This window comes from Macrosteles quadrilineatus, unplaced genomic scaffold, assembly GCF_028750875.1.
Source record: "Macrosteles quadrilineatus isolate MER2022 unplaced genomic scaffold, UCM_ALF_1.0 Scaffold_2__2_contigs__length_208266976, whole genome shotgun sequence".
In the NCBI taxonomy this organism is placed as follows: Eukaryota; Metazoa; Arthropoda; class Insecta; order Hemiptera; family Cicadellidae; genus Macrosteles; species Macrosteles quadrilineatus.
Window position 1 is genome coordinate 123,751,594 of NW_026542595.1, and position 26,104 is coordinate 123,777,697.

The following is a 26,104-nucleotide window of genomic DNA, read 5'->3' on the forward strand; positions in this document are numbered from 1 at the left end:
TCTCGTAGGTGTTTGAAAATGTACATAAAAACAGTTTTAAACATTTAAACACGAATAAGACAAAAGTCAGTAGAGGCCCTCCCTTATTTATTACCAATCAATTAATCAGTTTAAAATGAAAACATAATATTATGATCTGTATAAAAACATTTGCCTACGCTATTACATAAGTATAGTTGACTAAAATGTAACAATAAAATAGTACAGGAAAATATATTGTATATTTTCGTATCGTTCGGAAATAATAGGGCCTATTTATTCATTTTAGGGCCAGCAAAATGTTAACTAAATTTGGAAAACCATTTGGAACAAGACATAACAATTATTTTACAAGAGTGTTTATGACTGCTTTACAATCATTTGTTACACTAAACATTTTAATATGTAGCATTTCACGATTCAATAAGACTTGTGTGGATTTTCACAGGGCTTTAAATAAATGTTAGTAACATCTTTGCGATCTCTAATTTTATAGCAATTAAGTAATTTTATATTTGCTGCGCAAAATAATAGCCATTGTTTAAACAACAAATAAAATACACAAGGAAATAAATTCGAAAGACTTCAGCCAAACGCATTCTACGCAAAAATAACATTTTATACACATATAGCATTTTGTTTGCATTTGTTATATTTCAATTTGTGTAACAAATATTAATTGAGAAACTTGGTTAACAAAATCGCTTTAAAACTTGAAATTGACAAGCTGATTCGTTCAATCCGTTTAGGACAATGTCGCGAGGAAAGTTATAAGCAGCATTACGTACATTCATTCTCATTTAATAACTAAATACGGATTCGATAAGATAAAACATTGTAACATTGTGTAAATATAATTTTCAGATAGTTAGGTAAAGACCGTGCTTTATTTTAGTTATATTTTACTTTTGAAGTGCGAATGTCACGTGTTTTTCAAAATATAAACATGTTTCATAAAAAATATTTGTAATGTTATTGAACTAAAACACACTACAGGTAGGTATTCCTATTATGCTAAGGATACCACTGTTATATTTGTTGAACTAAATAACTCAATTATAAAACTGTTGTTTTCTTCATAACTTTCCATACAAAGAGTGAGAAACGTAGCGCTTCAAAATGAAATTAAAATAAATTTATATATTTTTTTGTACGGTTTTGTCTTAACAAATTTGTTTGATAATTAGTATGAAAATACAAAGCAAGTACCTCTTTTACAGCATTAGTGATAAAATACATAGAGTTTTAGTTATTAGGTTGTTAAGTCTTTAAAGTTATAAGAATTATTTTCAAATTTTTGTATGATTTGTTACATGTTGATATACCTTTGCTGTCAAACAAATGCATATAACTAATAATCTTATACGATTCCTATATTTTCAGATTGAACCATGCCGAAGCTCCTTATCCAACAACGCATTTTAAGGAGGAAGATTTGGGGAGCCAAAGTTTACACGACGCCTTTAACACCCCTACAACATCCTGTTAAAGAAGTCGTACTTAACTATCTAGAAAAAGATCTCTGTAAAACTCGAGCAGAATGTACACAGGCTGTTTTAGAACTCCAGGACGAGTACCACAAGAAAGACTTTAAAGACATCGGACCCAAGTGAGGTTTGTTAGGTAATAGTGTCACTTTAGGTAATATTTACTAAGTTATTGTTTATTTTAATTTCCTAATGTCATGTTTTCGAGTTGACAAACACTACTTTTATATGTTTGGTCATTAAAGATGCATGTCTTTGCAAAAGAATATTATATGGTGAATCTATAAACAACAGAAATCTAAAAATACAAAAAAATCATCATTTATTCGTGTTTATGTTGATAAACAAAATAGTTTTAACAAAATTTTGCTATTCCTGGAGGTTTAACCCCTCTCCAAGACATATTAGTTCCATGTATCGTGTTTTGGTTTTGAAAATCATTTCTTACGACATCCTCAGAAAACACAGTACAACTAAATTAAGCAGGCAAAAGTTTGAACAGTAAAAATATTTAAATGCATAATTATGATCCAACTGGATGAATCATTTGTTTATGATGCATTAGCATTAATTACCAACTGTATAAGTTTTATGATATATTTAAACAATAAGAATATAATATATGAATTCTAGATTTTAGACTTGACTAGGTAACAAACCTTAACATCGTGATAAAGCTGCATTATTGCAACCCATGAACTGTTGAGTTGCAACGAATCTAGTTAACATACTTCAATACCCCGGGGCACACATATGAAACTAGAAACATCAAGAGTTACCTAATATAGTTTTGCTTTCATTAAACGTTAGTTTTCAGATATGTTAAATAAAATTCCAAGCACAGTCTTTACCCGTTACATCGATATTTATATCAGTAAAATGTGGGATTTTTAGCCTACAAAAAGTATTTTGCCACAATCAAAAGTAAGATTTAGTAGGTTTTTAAGTGTCAAATTCACGAATTTCATTATTGACTTAACATCACTGTGTCTGGATAGGTAGCTTGCAGAAACCCAATCTCGAATAACCAATATATCTTTCCGTGAACCTTATTATAATAACGTGGATGTTTAATTTTTTTCACTTGGTGTATGATGTTACATTACGACCCTTAAGATTATATTCTGTGACGAAAATCATATTGTCATCTTAAGTGTCTGATTGCCACAAAACCCTTACAACCAGTGACAATGTACATCATTTTCAGTTTTATAATTGGTGGAGATGGTTACGTATACGAAGGAAGAGGGTGGCATTTAGCTCCTGAACAACTACCTTCTGCTACGAAGCTTAATGAAAGTATTATTGAAATATCGTATTTTGGATTCAAAGGTATTTTATTTTGGTATTGGTTGTTAAGAATATAGGTGGAATTGGTAATAGTTAAGTAGGCAGTTATGTTTCTGCATAAGCAGTCCTCTCCTAGAGTATTTCCGAACCATGAGGGACCTACCTATGCATTTAAATAAGGAATATAAAACCAAAATATGATTTATAAAAAAGTACATTCACTTTCTTAAATAATCATAAATTATTCTTTAAATTATCGAAAAACAAGAGATTAATATTTTGTTTACTAAAAATCTGTATTTACATCAAATTGATCAGCATTGACACCTTTATAATGTTTACTATAGATAATAATCTACTTATATATGCCAGTATAGGTGTCAATTGTGGTTAATTATGCTGTACATGTTTCAAGCCTAATACGGCTCGTAGTAAACTGCATTCTTGGCTGTTATTAAATTCGAACACACAGACATAATTTTCAATCACCATAACCTCCAAAACTTCTAGATATCGTAAAAATACACTCTTATAATCTAATTAAATTGTAGCAATAATTATAATTAAGAAACATTCAAAGTGTAAGAAGTCTTTTAAAATAAGTAGAATGGTTTTTGCTCTATGCAACATTAAAAACTTAGTTTAGCAGTTTACAATCTACCCCAAAAACTTAATTGGTTTGTTGGAATTTACGTAAACAGCAACAAAAAAAAATAAAACATAAATTTAAACAGTTTGTCATGGTTGAGAAATTTCAGATCAATTAGCCAATATATTACTATAAAACTAGACTTGTAATGGGAAATTTGAAACCACTATTTGTAAAATAAATAGCTTAATCAGAAAACCAAAAATTTCTACTAATGAAATAAAAAATAATCCCCTTTCAACCACCTCCTTACGATATAACAATTAAGAAAATAAGGGATATTTAATAATGTAAGTAGTTTTTGTGATTATCTATAAAGGTAATATGTTTATTACTATGTAAAAAATAATAATAAACTGGCCCTATTCATAATAGTTTGCATAACAATTGTTATAATACATCTAATTTATATAAAAACCTAATTTAATATTTTTCAAACCTTCATACTAGTTACTAAGGTATATACTACTAAGGTATATCTTTTGGTTCTTCTTCATTCTGTTTCACTAATTCTTTCAAAACTGTTTTGTAGGAAAGGAGCCTCCTGAATATATGATGGAAATCGGATGGAACTTGCTCGGCGTAGGAATCCGAAAAACATTTATAGATCATGATCATGTCCTACATAGACAATATACGTAATAAATTAAGGTTTTAAATGCATTCCAGAAAGGTAATATATGACGGTATTTTCGTTGATCGATTATCTTTTAAACAGTTTACAAACTCAATTTTAAAAAACCTTTGATGCTTTTAGTTTGTTAGAAGAATTTTTTATCAAAAAAAGTTGTAAATCTAAAAACTTAAAAAATTCTGAAAGATGTAACAAAAATAAAACAAACTCATTGACTCTCTGACTTTCACTACTGTTAAATGTTTAATACGTACAGGCCAAGTAATTAATCATCGATTAATCAGAACCAAACCTTCTGAAGCATCCAATAGACTCATAAAATGGTGTCAGAACTTTCAATGTTTTCAAAGTCCATGTTTTTTAATATTTTTTCATATGTTTCCTGTAAAAAATTAGAGGGTTACTAAGCAAGGTAAAAAATATTGTTAATTAATTAAAATAAATTAGAGGCATTTAAATGCATAATTCACTATTAACACACAATAAAACACAAATACTGCCATAAGGAAAAATAAATACTTTAGGAAAGCTAAAACAGTATACTAAAAGTTATATTAGTTCTCTTTTTTGATAACGTAACCGCGGTAAAAAAAGTATATCTCCAAAATTAAGAGAATGCACATACACTGGTCTATTAGGTACTTATTTGTAAGTTATTTCATGTTAACATGCATTTCAATTTCTGGTGGTGTTTAACAGATAAGTTGTACATGTAGCTTAGCAGGTTGTTGAGGTATTTCGAACATTCATTGTAGGTTTTGAACCTTGGTGATTGAGTGTCAAATTTTTTATTACCTAAATGTAAAGAAAGGCAATTAAAAAGTTTGTAATTACAATTATAGTTTTGTGATTTGTAATTTCAGGTCTTCGTCCATTCCCAGTATGGCTAATGATGCATGGTCCTGCTCAACATGATGTGATATAGGATTCTCATATCAAAAACTTAGGAATACGTGACTAACATGAAAAATCTTCCTATATGAATAGATGATCACATTTATTAATGTAAATATTTAAATACTAACAGGGCTTGCTTTCTAGTCCTTTAAATCCAGTAAAATTAAAGCATAAAGTATCTGTAGAGTCTTATTATAAACCATGGGAAATTAATTACTTTAATATTTTGTTAAAGTAAGGTTTGTAAACTAGTTCCTCGCATTAAACACGACCTAACAATTCTTTTAATATGAAATTCGTGACGCAAAAATTGTAGCCTATTTCTTTTATAGTAATAATCAATATATGTATTTACAGTAATAAATGTAATACTATAATCAATAATATTGTAATCATTTATGTTCTGTACAGATCCCGCACATATATTACACTCAACAAAATTATAAAGTAAAGATTTTGAAAGAAACATTTGTTTAATAATAAATAATTGAAACAATTTTGACGCTGGGGCAAATTATTTTCTCCATAATTTAGGTAAAATAGTGGAATACTTGAAAAATATGAAAACATATTTTGTTCTGATACAGTTAGAACAGCGTATTTGAATATTTTTAAAATAAATCCAAGATAATCCACCTTAAATTTTTTTTCTTGAGACCAATATTGTATTTATTTACCTAATACAAAGGTTAAAATAGTTCCAGTTGATAATAAAAACCATGGTATACAAATAGTAAAATAACCATTAAATTGTAAATAACTTAAAGTGAAAACGTTTAATTAAATTGTTTGAACGAAACCAAAATCAAGAATTCGACGTTCCCTTCTTTTAACAACTTTATTTCGGCAGAAGAATCATACAAATCAATCAGTAGTTGACATAGAATATTTGGGTGAAACCCCTAACGTTTTAGGAATAATTTATAGAATAATTTACTACCGTAGTCATGTTAAACTTAAGTAGGCCTAACATAGGACGTGCTAAAAAAACGGAGAATTTCAGCTACATTTGTTAACGTTTTTACTGATGTGTAATATGTTATTCTTAATAATAGTTGTAATCATCTCACTTTCCTTAAAACGTGCAACAAAACTATAACTAAATATATAACTCAATCGGTATGGCAAATCTTGATTGGCAGACCATGCTAACTATTTGAAACTTGAATTTGCATGTTAATTATATCAGTCCGATTGGAGACAATATGATTATAAAAGTTTAGCGCAACTTTTGGTGTTTCTCATCTCAGCTACAATCTAAATGGATATTTGATTTGACGAAACATTGTAATACACCATTTTTATATTTAGAAGATAAAATAGATAAGTTGTTAGTTTAACTTCATCATTTTTGTAAAGCGAGTGTGTCCAATATTGTTATAATACATCCAATAGATCTTATAAATACATTATAGGTGTTACAATGGACTAAGTTTTTTTAAAAGGTAGGTAACTATTAACGATTAGACTTACCAATGTTGCATTTGATCTAACGTATTGGGCCTACTTTTTTATTGTATTTTCAGTATACTAGTATATTTACGATTTCAATATCAATTTATCATAACATTAGATATTTGTGTTTAAATAGAGTTTTAACATACGTTTTGAAAATAAAGAAAGAAAAAAAATTTAAAAAATCATACGGTTTAAGATAAAAGTATTTATCCTTAGTGTTTACTTTTTAATGACTATTACTTTTACAGCTTATAGTGCATCTTTACTTCCGATTTATCAGTGGTAGTAAATAAAGGTAAATACATAATTCCAACATTTATTTAGAATTAAGTAGTAAATATACAAGTAGGCATACACTTAAAGTCAAGCAGATACAATCAAATACAAACTGCAAGGTACAGAATAACACTGTAAAACATTTCACTCATCAGCTTAACCCCTTCCAAACTTCGTCACTTCACATATAAACGATCACGTAATATTTATTTTGATTTTAGCGAATTTCCCTTATTGGGAATAAGCTATTACCGGCCGTTTTACTCATGGTGAGACCTGGAGCTGGGACCGATTTATTTATTTCGTTTTGATGCCCCTAGAGCCCAAAAAACCATACGTTCAAATTCATATATACTAAGGCTGTTAAGGTATAAAGGAGTAAACCTACATTTATGCAAACAAGTCCGCGAACCAGCATGATCGGACTATAGGGCGGGGGTTTATAGGAAAAAAATTGGTTTTCCCATCTTTGACAAAAAAAAAAAAAAAAAACAAAAACATTAGCAATTTCTTTACAAACCATTTGGTAGAGCTTAAAAGACAAATAATTTAGTGTATCGATGCGTTGTTATGCGCCTAATGGTTACGGGGAAAATCACAAAACAATTTAAATGTAATATTACCATGTTATCCTTATGAAGAGTAAGTAAACTGTTATAGTTTGCTTGTTAATGAACAGATCTAATTTAGAAAATTCGTTTATTTCATACTAGATTATTAACATAAAAAAACAAAGAAATACTTTTACCCTACTGTTGCAGCAAACCTAAGTATTTGTTAAAATAATTCTATGAAAATAGGGAATAAATGTGTTATTTTCAAGGAGACATTTTATTGCAAGTCCAATCAGGCTAATGGAAATTCAATTAGTCTGCAGGTTCGCTGTGGCTGAGGTATTTTGCCATCCCTGGCTACACCCAAATAACACACTACTACTACAAAATGACAAAGACCACAAAACATTTTACAACTTTAACATAGCACAAGATCATGGTATTGACGATAACTATTTTTTAACAAATTTAGAAAAAATTGTAAATTTTGTAAATAATTTTGTAGATATTTTTGTACAGAGATCATGATATGGAATATGTCTGTTTTTTGCGAAATAAATAATATTTTTACTTTGACTTTGATTTTAAGGTCGAACCATGGTGCTGCATTTTACCGAGGAATGTATAGTGAAGAGGTCAGAGTGGGGGGCGAAGGACGCCACAGGACCTTTGGATGTTCTGCAACATCCAGTCAAGGAAGTCCTGCTGACCTACACGGGCACCAACATCTGCACGACTGCTGAAGAGTGTAGACAGTTCGCCAGAGAACTGCAGGAGGAGTACCAGAAACACAACTTGAAAGACATTGGACCCAAGTGAGGCCTGTTAGGTGATTACTTACCTTAGTTAAAATAGTTGTATTAACTATCGTATGATATTTAAGGGAGTTAAACATGAAGAATAAGCGTTTTTCTGATGAGGGACCTAGTAAAGGGATAGCTGAGTGAATACAGTATTTATCTTATGATCAGAAGGTAACCGATTTGATCTTAAATACCCTCGCCACAGCAAACCTGCCTACTAAGCAAATTTATATTTGTCTGAATTGATTTTCAAATTAAATCTATATAAATAACATTAGGTCTAACGAGTACCTAGGTTTACTGCTGCAAGAAATTTAATAAAGTGTATTTTTTTTTTTAATATTAATAGCTTAGTACAGAATAAATATATTTGCCAAGTTTGATCAAAATATATCAATAAACAAGCAAACTACAACATTTTAAAATATTTTCTATAATAATAACATGGGAATTTTAGATTTAAAATTTGTAGATTTTTTCCGTTACCAATAACCGTACAAAACACTTTGATATACTTAATTATTTGTTTTTTAAGCCCTTTTTAAAAGGTTTAAGAGAAAATAAGAAATATTGGAAAATTTGGTTTTTTGAGGGTCAAAAATGAGAAAACCTATTATTTACCCCATAAAACCCTCCGTAAAACCCCGTTTCCATAGTCCGATCATGCTGGTTCGCGAACTCATTCAAGTGTATCTTGTCTTACACCTTTAAACCAAATTTCATCAAAATCGGAAAAAATACTTCCCTACAGGGTAATTTGCTAAAAGTCAGTAGCTTTTTGATGGTTTCTGACTGGAACCTTTTTTAACTTAGGATACTTGGCTTTAGCCCGGGATCGTTTTCACATCGATTCAGATTAGACCTAGGGGTTTCGGAATGATTGATGGATTGGATTGTGGGGTTGGATTGATCCATTCGTGATTTGACTGGATTTGAACCTGAGATCTCAAGGGAATGAAGTACTACGCTCTACCAATAGACCAGTTACCCTTGCTCGTTGGACAGCTGTCATTCATGATAAAATGATCATGGTTACGAAACATATATTTATAGTCAGTAAGTGTACAATAGGAACCTCACTTCTTTATACTCGAACTTTACATTTTACATTCGGCTTGAAATGCACATCTGCGTAAACTACTATCCAAGTAATGTGATAAAGTTATTTTATGTCTGAAATAAATTAACGTACATCTTAAGGTGGCTACAAACTATCAATTGATTTGAAAACTGTATAGTTGAATCGCAGTTTTATGGTAATTAGTAGTCTATTTTTTTGTTTTATGTTTATCAAATATTCTTATAATTTCTACGTTTTTTCACATCTTGCCACGGAGCCAATCCAAATAAATATGTAGCCGCTTGTATTATGAACTGTCTGTTAATAATAAAAGCAATTCACAATTCATGTAAACATTAACCTCTGACATGACTATCTAAAAAACATTTGTAAAAACACTTTTAAGGTCCGTTTTATGACGCCAAAACTTTAAATGGATACTTAATTAGTTAACATATTTCAACGTCTCGAGGCATACATATTCTCCTGACGTTGATGGATGTTACCTAATGCAGTTCACTGTTTGTTGAAAGTTAGTTTGGTTCATGACCTAACTCAAACAACACTAGCACAGACGTGGTTACTAACAGTTAGCTAATATACAATAGTTTGTATTCCTTGATAATGTATTGGATTTTATTTGGTTATAAAGTATAATTATTGAGTGTGTTTTTGTGCTGTATACGTTGATATAATAGTAAACATTTGTTTTTCAATGAACGTCACTTCTCCTGGTACATGAATTTTCAAATAGTCTCCATTAAAGATGAGCTAAATGAAAAAAAAAATCATACTCATTTAGAACTTTATATTTTGACAAACCATAAACTGAAAAATGTATATATATTGTTGCAAATTAAATTGCGTTTGCAGATCACTACTTGTAATAATGCATGTCTAACAGCTGAACAATATTTGCATTTAAATCATAAATTCCAGTTTCATGATTGGTGGTGATGGTTTCGTATACGAAGGAAGAGGGTGGAATTTTGCCCCTGAACAACATCCGTGTGCGCCACAGCTTCATGGAAAAGCACTGGAAATAGCACATTTTGGATGCAAAGGTATTATAAGTAAAATTTCGTCTTTATAACTTCTCATAACTTCATAACTTTATAACTCAAACCTTCATAACTTCTAAACCAAGCTTATAAACTATTCGTTACTAGTTAACAGCCCGTGCTTCGCCACGGGAATAATGTCAGCAATATAAAAGATAATAATTTTAACAACTTCTGTTTATCTTTGTATTTTATTTAGGGGCTGCTTTATTTTTGTACATAAAGTAGAACTTCCAACAGCATCGTCCTGAAGACCCACTTCCTTTGTGCACAAAGTCAGCCATATTCAGATAAAGATCAGCACGTAGGCTTTTTTGGTTGAAACAAATATAGTTTAGACGTGTGCTCTCAATCCTACAATACATGCCCACTGTCCATTGCAGGTAGATTTTTTGTGATCTATGCAATAGGCTGAAATCTGGACGAATCGCAAGCCGATAGGATGCGTACTGCAGTAATGTAGTGTTTTACGTTGATTTACACTACAACGGTCATGTTCTGTTTGGGGTTTCCATCCAAAGACACAACATGGGAACAACAGAGGATAGGCCAATGGGTCTAAAGATGGCTCAATCACAGAGATTTTACGAACACCATTAGATCTTGAATATACTCTTAAGTTTCTCTCGCCAGGGGGTGCACCATCTTCTGACCGGAATATAACAGCCACATCTGTTTGAACGTCATCATTGTAGCGTCTCCTGTCACACAGTTTGTCTTCCACTATATGCATAAGAATTTCTGAGTCATATTTTCAACACATATCTGCAATAGTTCTATATGAAGACATGAAGGGATTGATGAAATAAGGATATTCACTTAAATCATGCATCAGCAGTTGGTCGCATTTCACATTGGACCTTTGACCCATTCTGTGAGTAACAGCGGTGTTTACGTCGTATATATAGAGTTGGGCATACTTTGGTTCAATGTTAGAGGGTATTAACGGTCCAATCCGATTGACACACCTAAGTGTCTTAAATTTAAAATCAAGTATAACGTGCTGTGAAAGGAGGCAAGAAGGGCATGCTGAAATAAGAAGTCGTATTATTCCAGTAAAAATCCAATATAATGAAATAAACTCTTAAAACTAACAATTGTTCAGTATGATAAAACACCTTAGAAAACTTTACAACCATTACTAACCCCCCCCCCCTTTTATTTTGCCCTCCCCTTTCATTGATCGATCAAACCTTATATAAAAACCCCCTAAAACTTCTTGTCCTCTCCAAAGTCCATACTTTCCTACTTTTCAACTCAAATATAGGCCTAATCATAAAATTTGAAAATATTGATGTGTAACATGGTGAAGGGTACTCATCACTTCACGAACGCTGTCTTCAATCCTTGGTGGAGCTTCAGTGAGATGATCTGAGCCGGAGACAGTCTACTGGTGAGAAGACGTCCATGGTTTGCAAACAGATTGTCCCAGACGGTTGTTAGGCCTCCAAGAAGGTGATACTCGTCCAGACTCCTCCAGACAGCAGATAGACGATGGTGTACTCTCCGACGATGTTTGACTCTGGGACTTGAACCCTAGGACATGTTCCAAATTCATACTATGGATCCATTCTATGATATCTTTATTTTAGTCTAGTCACACATCTATCCAGCAAAGTTAATTTCCCCAAATTGTTCCTAAAGCCTAGTTTCTCCACAATAAATTTAAACACAGAATACCAATAATTCTCATTCTGTTCTCATTGATAAACATTTGAAATAACCCCCCTAAATAAAATCATTTGTAAGTACAAAATATAAAATATTTAAACATATTACCTCTTACTGAATTTACATAATAATAAAATTGACCACAAAGTAATTTTAAATCAGCTGTCTCAAACATGTGTTTATACATCTTTATTCTTTAACGAATTACTAAATTTGTATACTGTGACATTTTAATAAAACACAAATAACCTCAATTAAACATATCCTTCTTCCATGTTGAAATAAATAACTGTTTAGACAAATCCTTAATAACTACCCCAAATTAAAACAATATTAAAATCCTGTCGGTTCAACTAGAACATGACTCTGAAACCAACCTAATTTTACCTTAAAAAATCAAATTTAATCGAAATATTCTCTCTGAACAGTTACTGACAGTTATAAATTCTCATTTAGATTGACACAATGCTCATTAAATTTAACCCTTTTAAGATACAAAGCTAAAACAATGTTTTAACACTCGTTGAAACCTGAGCCCAAAAACACGTGGTGTTCAATCTTCATGTCTATCAAAATTTAAGTAAAAATTATTTATTGGTATACAAAAATGCTTAACTACATATTTACAAATTGAAGTTGTACTGATTTTTCCTGGAATAACCTAGAAACATAAATTGCTTAATTATTTGCACTACATACCTCCAAATCGAGGGAACAAGTTGACTGTCGGCCACAACTACGCAAAATGAGATTGAAACAACGTGGTTCTCCTCCAAATTATGAATCATCGCTACCCTAAGCCTAGTCTCGAACACTTGCCACCAGACTGCGCGCTTGCAGTTATCAATGCTGGTATCGACTTGAACTAAGAAAACCGGTTTCTTCTAGTTTTCCAGGATTTGTATTCACATTCAATTCTATTTCCTTATAACCTATGAAAATAAAATATAATTTCTGTCACAATCGTGACACGATGGTAAAAGGAGTCATGGATCTTAAAGTTATATATACCACCGATTCATCTAATTGAGACTCAGAACTCACCATAGCAAAAGCTGAGTTGTATGATCTTATATTATTCAAATAGTTTCTTGATAGTTTTTTTGTTTCTTTTACATTTGATGTAGTCCCGTTGATAAGATTCTCCATAAACTCCGAATGTTGATAAGGGGCTACTTTTACCTTCCCCTTGTGACGACATAAGGAGAATGAATTTGTGTTAGTCTGTTCTGACTCGAAATTCAAAGATTCGCAGTAGTGACAAATCCAATTTAATGATCCCAGCAAATTCAAAAGAGTCGGTGTTTTTTTAGGAACTTCCAGTGCACATTTTACACTATCGCTGCTCTTTACTTTTTCAGTTCGATGTTTTTCTACGCGTATTTTTGTTCTGTTTGTCTCTTTACGCCCAGTTAATGACTTTTTACCTTTTCTTTTTCATTTTGTACTTTTTTCATCCTGGGTATTATGAGAAAGTTTTATAACACTTTAATGACCCGAGTCAACATTACCACTAAACATCAAATCACACACTTCTTCGCCAGAACCAATGTCATAAGTCACAGTTTCTTCAGCAACTTCCCTATGTAGGTACTCGAAATACATTAAGTAAATAATTGTAAATAGTTAGGGTACAGCTCACTGATACATTGTAGTTCCACGTATCCAGCGTACTCGCCATCTCGGGAAAGTAAAGTTTGGTATTGGTGACGGTCAAACACTGACGTTGAGTAAGACTCATCGCCTACGATAAAATTGTTGTATTTTTCCCACTCTTTAACAATTTTCTGCACAACTTTCAAACGGATTTTCCTATGATTGTTCTGGTGGCCGTATAGAATAAATGATATTGATCGAAACAAACAGTTTCCGTCCCCTACTATGGGTATAATTTCATGTTCCATACTCAAACATAAGCTTAATCAACACTTTCCTTTAGAAACACTTTCAGCAACACTTTCGCAGGAAAACTAACACATTATTCGAAAATACAAAATTGACACTAAAAAATACAAATAGTGTTCAATACATTTACAAATAATACATCGTGGTATACAACTTTAACAAATACACTTTTCCTTGAAAACTCAATCAACACATTCCTTCAGAAACACTTTCAGCAACATTTTTGCAGGAAAACTAACACATTATTCGAAAATACAAAATTGACACTAAAAAATACAAATAATGTTCATATACATTTACAAATAATACATTGTGGTATACAACTTTAACAAATACACTTTTCCTTGAAAACTCAATCAACACATTCCTTCAGAAACACTTTCAGCAACATTTTTGCAGGAAAACTAACACATTATTCGAAAATACAAAATTGACACTAAAAAATACAAATAATGTTCATATACATTTACAAATAATACATTGTGGTATACAACTTTAACAAATTTTCCTTTCCTTGTTTGAAATCGTGTGTACAGGAACTCCTAGATTAATAATTACATACTGAAATTAAGGTTATAAAAATAATAACAAATCTAACAAACATTAAACAGCTGACATATGATTTTCAATTATTAAATAAGCTGTAAATTATATTCTTCAATAAGAATTGTATTGACTCAACCTTTGAAGGGCTGTAGGTTTTAGCCCCTAGAAAAAACGTGAATTCTAATGAAGTTCGGCAAATCTATGCATTATCCCCTTTAATTTGACACATAGATCTTGTGGATCGGTCCAGTAATTACTGAGAAAACAGTGTTACAACCGTGTATTAAATATATAGATAACCTTATTGTTGAAAACTTGACATATTCGAATCACAAACTATAGTAAATAAGTTATACAAAGAAGAAGTGAGTGGTTGAGGATATTATTTAACTAATAAACAATTGTTTTAATTTGAAAACAGTATTAGTCTGTATTTACAGTTATCTCGTATTATAAAGATAGTTTTGATGAAAACAGAAACGAGGGTTAAGGAGAGGGAAAAGAAGGTTTGATATTAGAACAGAATAGGTATGGATGATAAAAATAAACAAATTACTTTACCAGCCCGAATCTTATACTTGTAACCTTAAAAGCTGGATGGTAGTTTTTGAAATGTGTTATTACATGATAATACAACTACCCTTACTTTCGGGTCAGTCACGTGATTTGTTTCGGTTTATGATCCATACAGGTTTTGTTCTAGTATCGTAGTTCAATATAACGTCGTCATGTTAGCTGATAAATATAAGACCTGCACAATCTATTTTCATCACTGAGTCTATAATACTGGTAGATATAGTTAACAAATAAAATAATTAGATTGAAATAGTGATTGAATATCGATAAAAAGACACAATAAAGGTGTAAAATTGTACAACGATTGAACACATTAAATATATTACGTTTAATTCGAAACTCACAATTGGTTTCTTCCTGTTTCAGGTGACTATCCCCCTAAAGAAAATGTGTTTTTGTCCTGGGATTTAATTACCTTGGGAGTTAAAAAACGCAAAATTGAACAAGTGCCAGACTATACAGCCTGTTATGATTGGGAATCCTTGGATCCCGTTATATACCACAAGAAAACAAAATCGGAAAGTGAGGCTCCCCAAGTAACAACTGAAAGCAGACAAAGAATAACTCAATCGGAAAATGAGAAAAGTCTTGATAGTCAATCTGAGGCAGAGAGTCAAGTTGAAACAGCCTCTGCAACTGATGATAGTTGTGTTGAACAAACTGACTAAACCTAACGATGTATAGGTATCTGATTTAATATTTAATACTATACCAAAACCAAATTATTGTAGAATAACATTTACGGAAACCATGTAAATACTTATGCAACACTGGTTTGATTTAGTTTAATTGAGTTCTTAAAAGTTTTTTCCAAAATTTTTATTTTTCAGGGAAACGGGCCCCTCAATTTATGATAGAGGTTGCATGGGATCTGATCGAATTTGGACTTAGAAAAGGCTTCGTGGATTTAGATCATGACTTAGAGTCACATTATGTGTGATATATGTTTGAATTGTAATAAAATGGTATTACTCAGGACCGTACTTTTGACTTTGCTTACTACACAGTTAATTAGCTGTTTGGTTCGAGTACTTAAAGTTTTCGCTAATTTAATTTATCATTTGTTGATGGCTATTCCGGTAAAAGACAAAACTAATTTTCAATCACCCTAAGTTTAATGTATGTATACAAGTTCTGTTCTATTTGCTACTATTTTCAAATAAATATAGCGTAAACACAATTGCCTATGGACTGTTTGTTAAATTTGTTTTTATAGTTATTTTTTAGGGTCAAAGAAAGATAAAAGTTGATTTTTATATTAGAAAAATGTTTCGTTTAATCAAATTCCTTTATCCATATCTTGTTTGCATTTGTCATAGTTATTTACTGCATATAAAAATATTTTACTGCATACAAAAGGTTTAATAACTGATAAATATTAATCAAGTGTATTAGGAGTAATTTGACTTAAAGCAACAATATTGAACAACGTTGAAAAGATATTTATTTATTGGGGAGTTCACGATTTATATAGTGTTTTTGGAAGCTTTGAATATTTGTTACGTATAACTCTGTTTAGATTCGTCAAATTATAATTATTGCAATAAAGTACCAAAAAAGTGACAATATTTTTCATAATACTGTTTCAGGAGTTCTTCCTCCTTTGCTAATGGAAGAATGTGCTTGGCGGTTTATTAAGTATTGTGTTGACCAAGGAGACATTGGTTCAGATTACAGATTTTACAGACTTTATAACATTGTACCAATCAAAAAGAGGGCCATTGAATGTGTACCATAGGGAACAAGCTGTGGGAGTAAAAACAAACTTTACATTCTCAGAATTTGAATATTGTTATTTTATAGTTTATAATAGCTCTAGTAATAATCGTATCATTCTTTTACAGTACTAAAAGGGTCTAAATGATAATTTAACATTTAGGAATACTAAGTTTAACTTTGATTTACTGACTTAAATTATAATTAATCGTCACAGTTGGGATGTATTTTTACAATTGTACTTGTTTATGATTGTTAATAAGCCACAATGTAAAAGAAAGTAAAACAGGAATATGATTAAAACATTGGCTACAAAACTGATTTAGTTTGCGTAAGATACATAGATATACTGACATCTATTGTAACTTTTGAATGAATGATATAGATTAAAATGATGTTATCTTTAATGCAGTTCTTATTTACATGTTAGTGACCTATCAACATTGTAATTTTAACAAGTACAAGTTTATTTATAATTAGGTTGAATTTTAAGCTATTGTGGTGCTTAGGAAGAGTTTCAATATAGTGCAGAAAATCTTGGATATTTTCAATAAAAATGTAGGTATTTTGTTAAACATTATTTTCTATCCGTAAATAGGCTACTCAAAAATGTATAGCTTTGAATTTTGAATTATATTTTTTACTATACAGGGTGACCGTTAAGTCTTAGGACGACTTTATAACTTTTAAACGACAAACGATATCACAACCACATTTGGTATACCGTTACTGGAAATTGTAAGCTACTTTTCTGTGTACATGGTGGTCGGATATCACCTTTGGGGGACGGCCCGTCAGGGGTCAGAAGAAAATCTTTAATGACAGCCTATGTTGAGTTGTACATCGTTTTAAAGGTCTACTTCAACTGAAAACAATGCCGCAACCCGCACTTCAAAATGTTGATCCTGCGCAAAATGGCAGATGTTCAAAGATTTTCAAAATTAGCCAATTTCTTTAAATTAAAACACTTTTTTAAATCTTTAAACAACTGTCATTTTTTAACGGATGGTCCTTTTGAAGTACGGTTTGCGGCATTGTATTCTACTAATAAATACCTGTAATTTGATTTACATATCAACCTTTGCTTCCATTCAAGATTTACTTCCGACTCCTTGTGGGCCGTCACCCTGAAGAGTTATTTGGATCACTGAATGTGAAGTTATGGGGATCATTTAAAAGGGAATTTTAAGCAAAGAAGAATGCCGCAAACCGTACTTCAAAAGGACTATCCGTTAAAAAATGACAGTTGTTTAAAGATTTAAAAAAGCGTTTTAATTCAAAGAAATTGGCTAATTTTTAAAATCTTTGAACATCTGCCATTTTGCGCAGGATCAACCTTTTGAAGTGCGGTTTGTGGCATTGTTTTCAGTTGAAGTAGACCTTTAAAATGATGTACAACTCAACATAGGCTGTCATTAAAGATTTTCTTCTGACCCCCGACGGGCCGTCCCCCAAAGGTGATATCCGACCACCATGTACACATAAAAGTAGCTTACAATTTCCAGTAACAGCATACCAAATGTGGTTGTGATATCGTTTGTCGTTTAAAAGTTATAAAGTCGTCCTAAGACTTAACGGTCACCCTGTATAATTTTTGAATTGACAGTAATTTTCAAACCACCCCTAATATATGATACTTCAGCAATTTCTTTAGATGATTATAATAATTATATAACATAATCTAGAAACACTCAAGACTATAATATGCTTTCTAATATCGATTGTTTGATGAATGTATTTATGTAATATTATGTTACCTTTCAACAAAAGAATCCACATGTGAAACTGAGTAGATTTTTATTATATGCTATATTTTGTAGAATTACTGTAAGAATACAAAAGTCTACAGTTCCCATAGGGCATCGTGAGACTAGCTTTCACATGATCATCGAATACAGAATTTATTTTAATGTTTATTATTTTAACTTAGTTGTTAGACTGATTGATTTCTGACTCACTATAGTCTTGCGAAGAAGTCCCTTAACCAACAGATTATCTGTGTTTTGAAATAATTAATAATCAATGGTTATAAACATTACTTAACTCAACAAAAGTAATATTTTTAGCAGTGAGCTGGCTCTGTAAAAATGGCTTCAATCATTGAGGGTCTCGGGTTCAAATCATGTAAATCACAACAGATTTTAGCTATTTATTGATGCCTTGATATTCTAGAGATTGCCTGAAGTAATGTGCAGAAGGGTCCCTTGGGGATAAATAACATAACAACATCTATGAAAATGTGTAACTATGATATTTTATGGGCAAAATCTCAAAGATTTAAATAAATCACCAATAGTAATTTTTATTCCACCGGCTGTTTTAGTATTTTGTTTAGAGCTTGAAGGGCCATAACATACTTATTTTAAATCCAAATCGTTTAAACCATGTTGATGAAAATTCGTAAAAAGAAAAAAAAGAAAAATCTTCTTAGAGATATTATATAATAATACTCAAATTTCATTAAATCGGACAACAGGGGGGCAATAACCTTTTTTTTGTGGTTCAGTGGGGCCCAAACGGATACGTCCACATAAAAGTCAATCTTGAAGAGTGTGACAAAAACAAGACTTTCCTTTTAAAAATTGTATGGGAGAAAAGAATATATTAATGCGTCGTTGTTCTATTGTGTCTAATTTACCAATTACTACCCTACATTCAAATAAGTTTCTCTATACTCCAGGCCGTCCATTCCACACATGTACCCGATGAAGTTCGTCCACCGCGAAGCGTGGGGAGCCTTGGAGGCTAAGGATGAGAATTTCCTCCCTCATCCTATAGAAGGGATCATCCTAACCTACACTGACACTCCAAGGTGTTTAAACAAACGGGATTGCTACGAAACTTTGAGAACTATCCAGCTTAGGGATATGAACAGAGGATATCATGACATCAAGTACAAGTAAGTTGTCAGAGAGCAGTTATTTCAATAGTTCAAAAATATCCAACAGCCATTTTAAGATTTTGTAACGATCTTATATAGGCAATTCACTCACATTTCTTGAATGTTGATGTGTTTTTCACTGCACAAAAACCACGTAGTAAATATTAAATTCATACCCACCTTGACATATTTTAAATTCATTTGGTCTTATGTTATAGTTTTGAGCATCGAAGTATAAAGTCTTACCAATAAGACTACGTACAGATGGTTTTAAGCTCCTCGGTCAATAATTCAAGGACTAATGCGTTGAACCTTAGCAGTCAATTTAAGTTATTAACAATATAATAAAAACTCATTTCATTTGTGTCGAGCGTATGAGAATAAGCCGTAGAAGTTATTTTTTGTATGTACAGCTTGAGAAATGACCTTAGCTACCTAGGAAGATAGTGAGATGTTTCTATAGATTTTAAATTCAAAATTTTCATGATTCCCTGTAAGAAATTAATTCAAGCTAGATCAGAACACGTTAATTTATAGTAATAAGTAATTTAAAGCATAATTTAAAGTAGTACTTAATGTGTGTTATTTTCTGAAAATGAACGAGTAAATCTTTTTTTTATCGTTACGAATAAATAATATAGTCCACAGTAAAGTATGTGTGATTTTAAATAACTATAAACAATGTTGATTAATAAATAGTAATTAATAGTTCGGACTTAAGGGAAGTTTTACGTCTTTTGGTTGGTTTCACCATTAAACTTAATTCAATTTTGTTACAACCAGTATATGTATACAAGTATACCATCTAGATACCATGCTCTAACTCATATATTATCACAAATAAATAAGTAACAAAAATTTGATCGCTGATCATTTGGTGACAGCAAGCTTAAAACCTGTTAATCAAAATTAACTGACTCGTAAAAAGATATCAATCCAATTAAAATTGACAAAAATGTCAATCGTACTTATCAGTTAAAACCTGGATGTTTTTTACTTTACAATTCAAAACCTTCAGATTTTATTGTAAAAAGTCAAACGTCCAAATAAATACCTTTCAACGCCAACATGAATATTTCAAACCTCTCCTCTCTGGTTTGAATATTTGAATGAATACCTGAAATATTTAAATACATTTTCAGTCTAGATGGATTTTATCTGCGAAATCCATGCAATATTCCAAAATAAAATCACATTTTATGGGGCATGTAGTTTTTTGAACACGGAATTTAGGATCTATTTTTTTATTACAATGATAAATTAAAGCGATGTCCACAAAAGTTGTTTGATTAGGTATTAAAAGTGGTTATATGCGCAAAGATCGAATTAAAATTGTAAAACTTTTTTCTGCTATACCATTATCTTTACCACGTAAAATTTTAAGTTAAGTGGAGTTGCTTACCACTTTAAGCCTTTTTAACGCAATGATCCTTTCTACTTAGACAAGCTAATCATGTCTTAACTATTTGCACTTTCTTTTACTTGCCAGAGTTAACAGGTCAATGTAGACGCTCTTCTTTTATTCACACGGGACGCCATACCTATTTTTTTTTTATTATTTAACCTAGGCCTAATTACATTTTATGTCCAGCTCCCTCCAAATAAAAAGAACAAAAAACCGCAGTCATCTTGATCGTCCCATGATGGTTCAAATCCTCTATCATGTGTTACTAGGTCCAATTATAGGATTAATGTTATTCATCTTTTCTTCATTATTTAAGTATCAGTTATTTGATAGGTGGTGATGGTTACTCCTACGAAGGCCGGGGATGGACTCTACTGCCTCCTAGATCCAAGCTTTACCCCTATCTTCACGGAAGGGTTGCCATCTTTGCATTCATTGGATTCAGAGGTAAATTAAATTTACGTTTTGATTAAGTTAAACTAAGTAGCATATATTTTTTAATGTTTTTTAAACACAGTTTTTTTGTTTCCAAAGTAAGTATTTAACCCCATAGAAATGTATAAAGATGCAATATATACTGTTATTAGATTTTAGTATTTAGTGTTAACAACTCAACTAAACCGCCGTTAAGTTCAGTATTACAGGAAGTATTAGATTTCAAAAGAACATTAAACGGGTAACTCCAATTATTTTCTTCTGACATAAGCAATAGAAATTCCACTAGACTAAAATGGGCCCAATTTTCCAATATGGCGGGTAATTTAAAACTACTCATGGGGCACCTTTTATTTCTTGTTGTTTAAGAATGAACAATTAAAAAACTCTTCAATGATAAACTGTACTTAGAAAGAAAGATTTAATTGCAAAACATTTCTATTCTTCACATTTTATCTAAAGCTACTCGTTAGGGAGCTGTAGCGTGTTACACCTTGAAAAACATGGATTACTGTGTACATTCTGAATCATGTAGATCCTAAGGGATACTTTTGGAGAGAATATGCAAAGAATAAATAAGTAAAATTGCATCCACATTCTAATCATATAATAAAAACCAGAGTGTTCCATAATACATGTTTAGCACTCTATTTTGGAAAAAGTGGAATTCTTTTTTTTATGTCATGAGAAAAAAGTTTAATGTAATATATTGGAATCAGCTGATAATTTGGTTTTATGTTTATTATGAACATGTAAACAAATAATGTTATGTTTTGTTCTATGATTAAATGAGTTTAACTTAGTTCTTGATTTTATTTCACTGGCGACGATGAATGAAAAACGAACCCAAAGATGTGAAGATATTGGTTGGAACAATAAAGAAGAGGTGCGAAAGAGAATGGAAAAGTTTTCAATAGAACCCTATGATGAAAAATTGAACTGGGAGGATTATGAAGCTCACTTCCAATTGATGTGCAAGGTAAAGGGATTGGGTGATGACAGTAATGAAACTGAGGAGGCAAGAAGGGATCTTCTTCTAGCATATGTTGGACCTGTACCCCTCAAAAAGGTATCTAACTTCGTTTTACCTAGGCAAATTTATGACATACCAATGACTGAACTGATTGATACATTTCGGTGTGTTTATAAACCTAGTAAAACAATCTTTGCAGCGAGACTAGACTTTGAAAAATGTGTGAGAGGAAATGATGAGAGTTTTTCAAATTTCGTCTTGCGTTTAAAAGAGTTAGCCTCCTACTGTAAATACGACAGGTATTTTGAGGAAAGAGTAAGGGATAGATTTGCTGGTGGCGTTAACTTTCCACAGTTTGAAGTTGAAATCAGGCAAAGGTGGCCAGAAGGCATAAATAAAGATGGTTCACGTCTAACTTTAAATGAGTTGGTAGATTTAGCTGAAGCGATGGATAGAGCTAAGCGGGAAATGAATATTTTAGAAGAAGCTATGCCTGTAATTAACAAGGTGTAACTATGATAAGAAAAATATATCTTTGGCAAAAGAAACATACAGCCATTCTACAGAAGATTGTAATCAGTGTGGACTAGTACACAGTGAAGAATTTTGTCCAGCTCAAAAGTCTAAGTGTTTTTCATGTGGAAAGCAAGGTCATTTCTCACGACAATGTGGAACCAAAAAGACAAAACAATGTCACTTCTGTGGAAAGATGGGTCATTTTCCGCGACATTGTCGTTCAAAAAAGGCACCTAAACCTACAAATGTCAAACAGCTTAGGTCTTTTTTAGGATCCATAAACTATTATGAAAGGTTTATCCCTAGGTTGCATGCGCTGTGCTCAAGGTTACATCGACTTACCAGCAACAGATCGAAATGGATCTGGACAGAGAAAGAAGATGAAGTATTTACAAAGGTCAAAAGGATTCTTTCGGAAGAAGACACAGTTGTTCCATATGATGAATCCAAACCTCTAGTGTTGGTGTGTGATGCGTCAGAAGACGGTCTTGGGAGTGTCCTAATGCACAAGTGTGAAGATGGTCTGGAAAAACCAATCGCGTATGCTAGCAGAACTCTTTCAGATGCTGAGAAAAGATACTCGAATATTGATCGAGAAGCACTTGCAATTTTATTTGCTGTAAGAAAGTTTCACCAATATGTATATGGACGAAGCTTCACACTTGTCACCGATCATAAACCCCTTCAAAGAATATTTGGAGAAAACCGGAATCTTCCAAAGGTAATGCAACAATAATGTAATGTAACAATAAGTAATGTAAGTAATGTAAGTAATGTAACAATAGGTTGGTGAGATGGGCCCTAGAACTTAATCAGTACAATTTTCAAATCAAGTACAGGAAAGGAGATGAAAACGTTTGTGCTGATGCACTATCCCGTCTTCCCATCAGAATCAGAGAAGAAGCTACCGATGTAAGGGACATAAAGTTTTTAAACATGGATAAAGTTGAGACATTGGTGTCCTATAAGGAACTCAAACATAACAGCAGTTTGGACAAGGAGATAAAATTAGTACAAAGTTATGTGCTAAATGCATGGCCAGAGAAGGTACCAGATAACATTAAAACATTTAAACAAAGGAAAGAAGAATTATCAGTTGAAGATGGTGTTTTGATGTGGTTTGGTAGAGTTGTTGTGCCAACAAATATGAGAAAGAAAATCTTGAGAATTTTGCACTGTGGCCATCCTGGAATTTCAGCTATGAGATCAATTACCAGATACTATGTATGGTGGCCTGACATTGACAAAGACGTTGAAATGCATGTTAAGACTTGTGAAGCATGTCAAGAAAACAGAGGAAACATTGAAGAAGTCCCGGTCTATCCATGGAACATTCCTGAAAAAGTGTGGGAAAGAGTTCATTTGGATTTAGCTGGACCAGTTGATGGAGTAATGTGGTTAGTAGGGATTGACGCGCTATCTAAGTGGGCAGAAGTTGAATGTTTAAGAACAACGACTTCAACTGCCATAATTCAAAGATTAAGATCGTGGATGAGCAGGTATGGGATACCATCACAAGTAGTAACTGACAACGGGCCACAGTTTGTCTCTACTGAAATGGAAGCATTTTTCAAGAGACATTCAATTCGACATATAAGAACTACTCCTTATCATCCTAGAAGTAATGGCTTAGTTGAACGTCTAATAGGGACTTTGAAAAGGCGTTACAGAACAACAAAACAAGAAATTAATGATTCTTCATGGGCATTGCAAAATGTGTTGTTCAGTTACAGAAATGCCCCACAAAAAACAACAGGACGAACCCCTGCAGAGTTGTTTCTTGGTCGAAGAATGCCAACTATGTTGGACAACATGAAACCAAACCTTAGACAACAATTAGATCTGAAAATTTGGAAGGAACAACAAAATCCAACTCAAAAGAAAACCTTAAGATCATTCAGTGAAGGGGAAGAAGTATGGATTAAAAAAGAGAATAACCTTGGTTGGATAGCAGGAACCATAGTCAAACGCAATGGCTTATACTCGTATGAAGTCATGTGTGGTGGAGTGATAAAAAGAAAACATTCGGATCAACTGCGAAGAAGAGAAGGTGCGGTAGACGATGAGGAGGGAAAAGTGTAATATATTGGAATCAGCTGATAATTTGGTTTTATGTTTATTATGAACATGTAAACAAATAATGTTATGTTTTGTTCTATGATTAAATGAGTTTAACTTAGTTCTTGATTTTATTTCATTTAAGTTCTCCATTTAACGCTTTTTTAAAATCTCATAGTTTCTGAGATACCAATAGTGAAACTTTTAGGCTGCTCACTCTGTATAGTGGAGTGTTCGTTCTAGATTAGAGTGTTGAATTGCACTTTAAATAACATACTGGAAAATGTATTCAGCTATTGTAGTAAAGGTCACGGTTATATGAGCCTGGGTGTGCAATCGACTAAACATTACTATCTATATCAAGTTAGTTTCTCGAAATTGTAAACGGACACAACGAACGTTTTTAAAATAAGCTATAATTTGACACCCCACGTTCCTGTTCCAAATTCACCTTGTTAACAATTATGTCAATTTTTTTAAGGCAAACGACCGCCAGTATACGAAGAGAAGGCCTCGTGGAAGCTGATCAAAAGGGGAATGCGACAGATGTTTACCAACTTTCGTCCAACGTTTTACAACGATATGAATTAGTTTATTTGCACATGAATACGATTTAAAGTCGTTGATAAGACACGATAAACTAATTCGGTTTGTATATTTTTTTTACATGTACATATTTTCCTTATCTGTTTGATGGTTAATTTCTTAAAGTTATCATTGAGTGTTCAAATTTGAATTATATAAGTACACTTTTAGTATTTGATTGTGTACATTATTTATTTTCCTACGTCCCATCCCAATTTTGTTTCAACATTTATTTTTTTAGCGAATTCTTATTATGGGCAAATCTTTTTAGAAAATACTAAACCATAAGTTCATATGCTATAGGATTTAATTAACAGACCCTTTAAAGGTTAGAACTCGAGTATATACCCACTAAATGCCACTTATCGTTTGTAAAACCCTAATAGATTTAGGTAATAGCTTATAGCCTACATAGAGACTCTGAACTGTAAACCAAATTAACACACTAGGTACGTGAATTCTAAAAAAAATTACTGCAACTTAAAAATTACGCAAATATTTCTATAAAAAAAAACTTTTTGTTTTTAAAGTTTTATCACTTAAGATCTTTATCGAGAATGTACTAAAATCACAAGCACTATAAGCGTAGGGAAGTTCACAAATAACATGAAATCTAGGTGACCATACACTATTATATTTTATTACATCTTGGAACTTGGTTGCATTAAAACGAATTTGGTATAAGACTG

General features: G+C 31.9%; 2 protein-coding genes across 10 annotated transcripts; both read left to right on the forward strand.

Moving 5' to 3' along the window:
• The first annotated feature begins 825 nt into the window (after positions 1-825).
• LOC128986872 (peptidoglycan recognition protein 1-like) lies at positions 826-16,925 on the forward strand. Of its 9 annotated transcripts, none has more exons than XR_008490165.1 (5): positions 865-975; positions 1,363-1,588; positions 2,674-2,798; positions 3,938-4,078; positions 4,903-5,246. XR_008490165.1 is itself a non-coding variant. In XM_054407451.1 (5 exons), exons 2-4 carry the CDS (start codon positions 7,822-7,824, stop codon positions 15,512-15,514), a joined length of 645 nt encoding a protein of 214 aa, XP_054263426.1. In that variant the 5' UTR covers positions 6,289-6,381; positions 7,814-7,821; the 3' UTR covers positions 15,515-15,530; positions 16,436-16,925. The 9 variants fall into 9 exon arrangements, 8 of the variants coding, with proteins under 8 accessions (XP_054263431.1, XP_054263430.1, XP_054263426.1 ...); XM_054407451.1 differs by lacking the exons at positions 865-975; positions 1,363-1,588; positions 2,674-2,798; positions 3,938-4,078; positions 4,903-5,246 and adding exons at positions 6,289-6,381; positions 7,814-8,039; positions 10,027-10,151; positions 15,213-15,530; positions 16,436-16,925; XM_054407454.1 differs by lacking the exons at positions 865-975; positions 1,363-1,588; positions 2,674-2,798; positions 3,938-4,078; positions 4,903-5,246 and adding exons at positions 6,289-6,381; positions 7,814-8,039; positions 10,027-10,151; positions 15,213-15,530; positions 15,677-16,032.
• Positions 16,926-17,044: 119 nt separating this feature from the next.
• On the forward strand, positions 17,045-25,421 carry LOC128984843 (peptidoglycan-recognition protein 2-like). The gene is made up of 4 exons (XM_054404210.1): positions 17,045-17,120; positions 19,243-19,461; positions 21,171-21,295; positions 25,312-25,421. Coding segments are annotated over exons 1-4 (456 nt in total). The 5' UTR covers positions 17,045-17,118.
• The last annotated feature ends 683 nt before the right edge of the window (positions 25,422-26,104 follow it).

Bases quoted from the DNA above. Each gene is read 5' to 3' on its own strand.
- LOC128986872 (XM_054407456.1), top strand. From the start codon at position 1,371: ATGCCGAAGCTCCTTATCCAACAACGCATTTTAAGGAGGAAGATTTGG. The intron at 1,589-10,026 runs GTGAGGTTTGTT...CATAAATTCCAG, and splicing joins TTTAAAGACATCGGACCCAA to TTTCATGATTGGTGGTGATG. The intron at 10,152-15,212 runs GTATTATAAGTA...TTCCTGTTTCAG, and splicing joins AGCACATTTTGGATGCAAAG to GTGACTATCCCCCTAAAGAA.
- LOC128984843 (XM_054404210.1), top strand. The intron at 19,462-21,170 runs GTAAGTTGTCAG...TTTAAGTATCAG, and splicing joins TATCATGACATCAAGTACAA to TTATTTGATAGGTGGTGATG. The intron at 21,296-25,311 runs GTAAATTAAATT...AATTTTTTTAAG, and splicing joins TGCATTCATTGGATTCAGAG to GCAAACGACCGCCAGTATAC.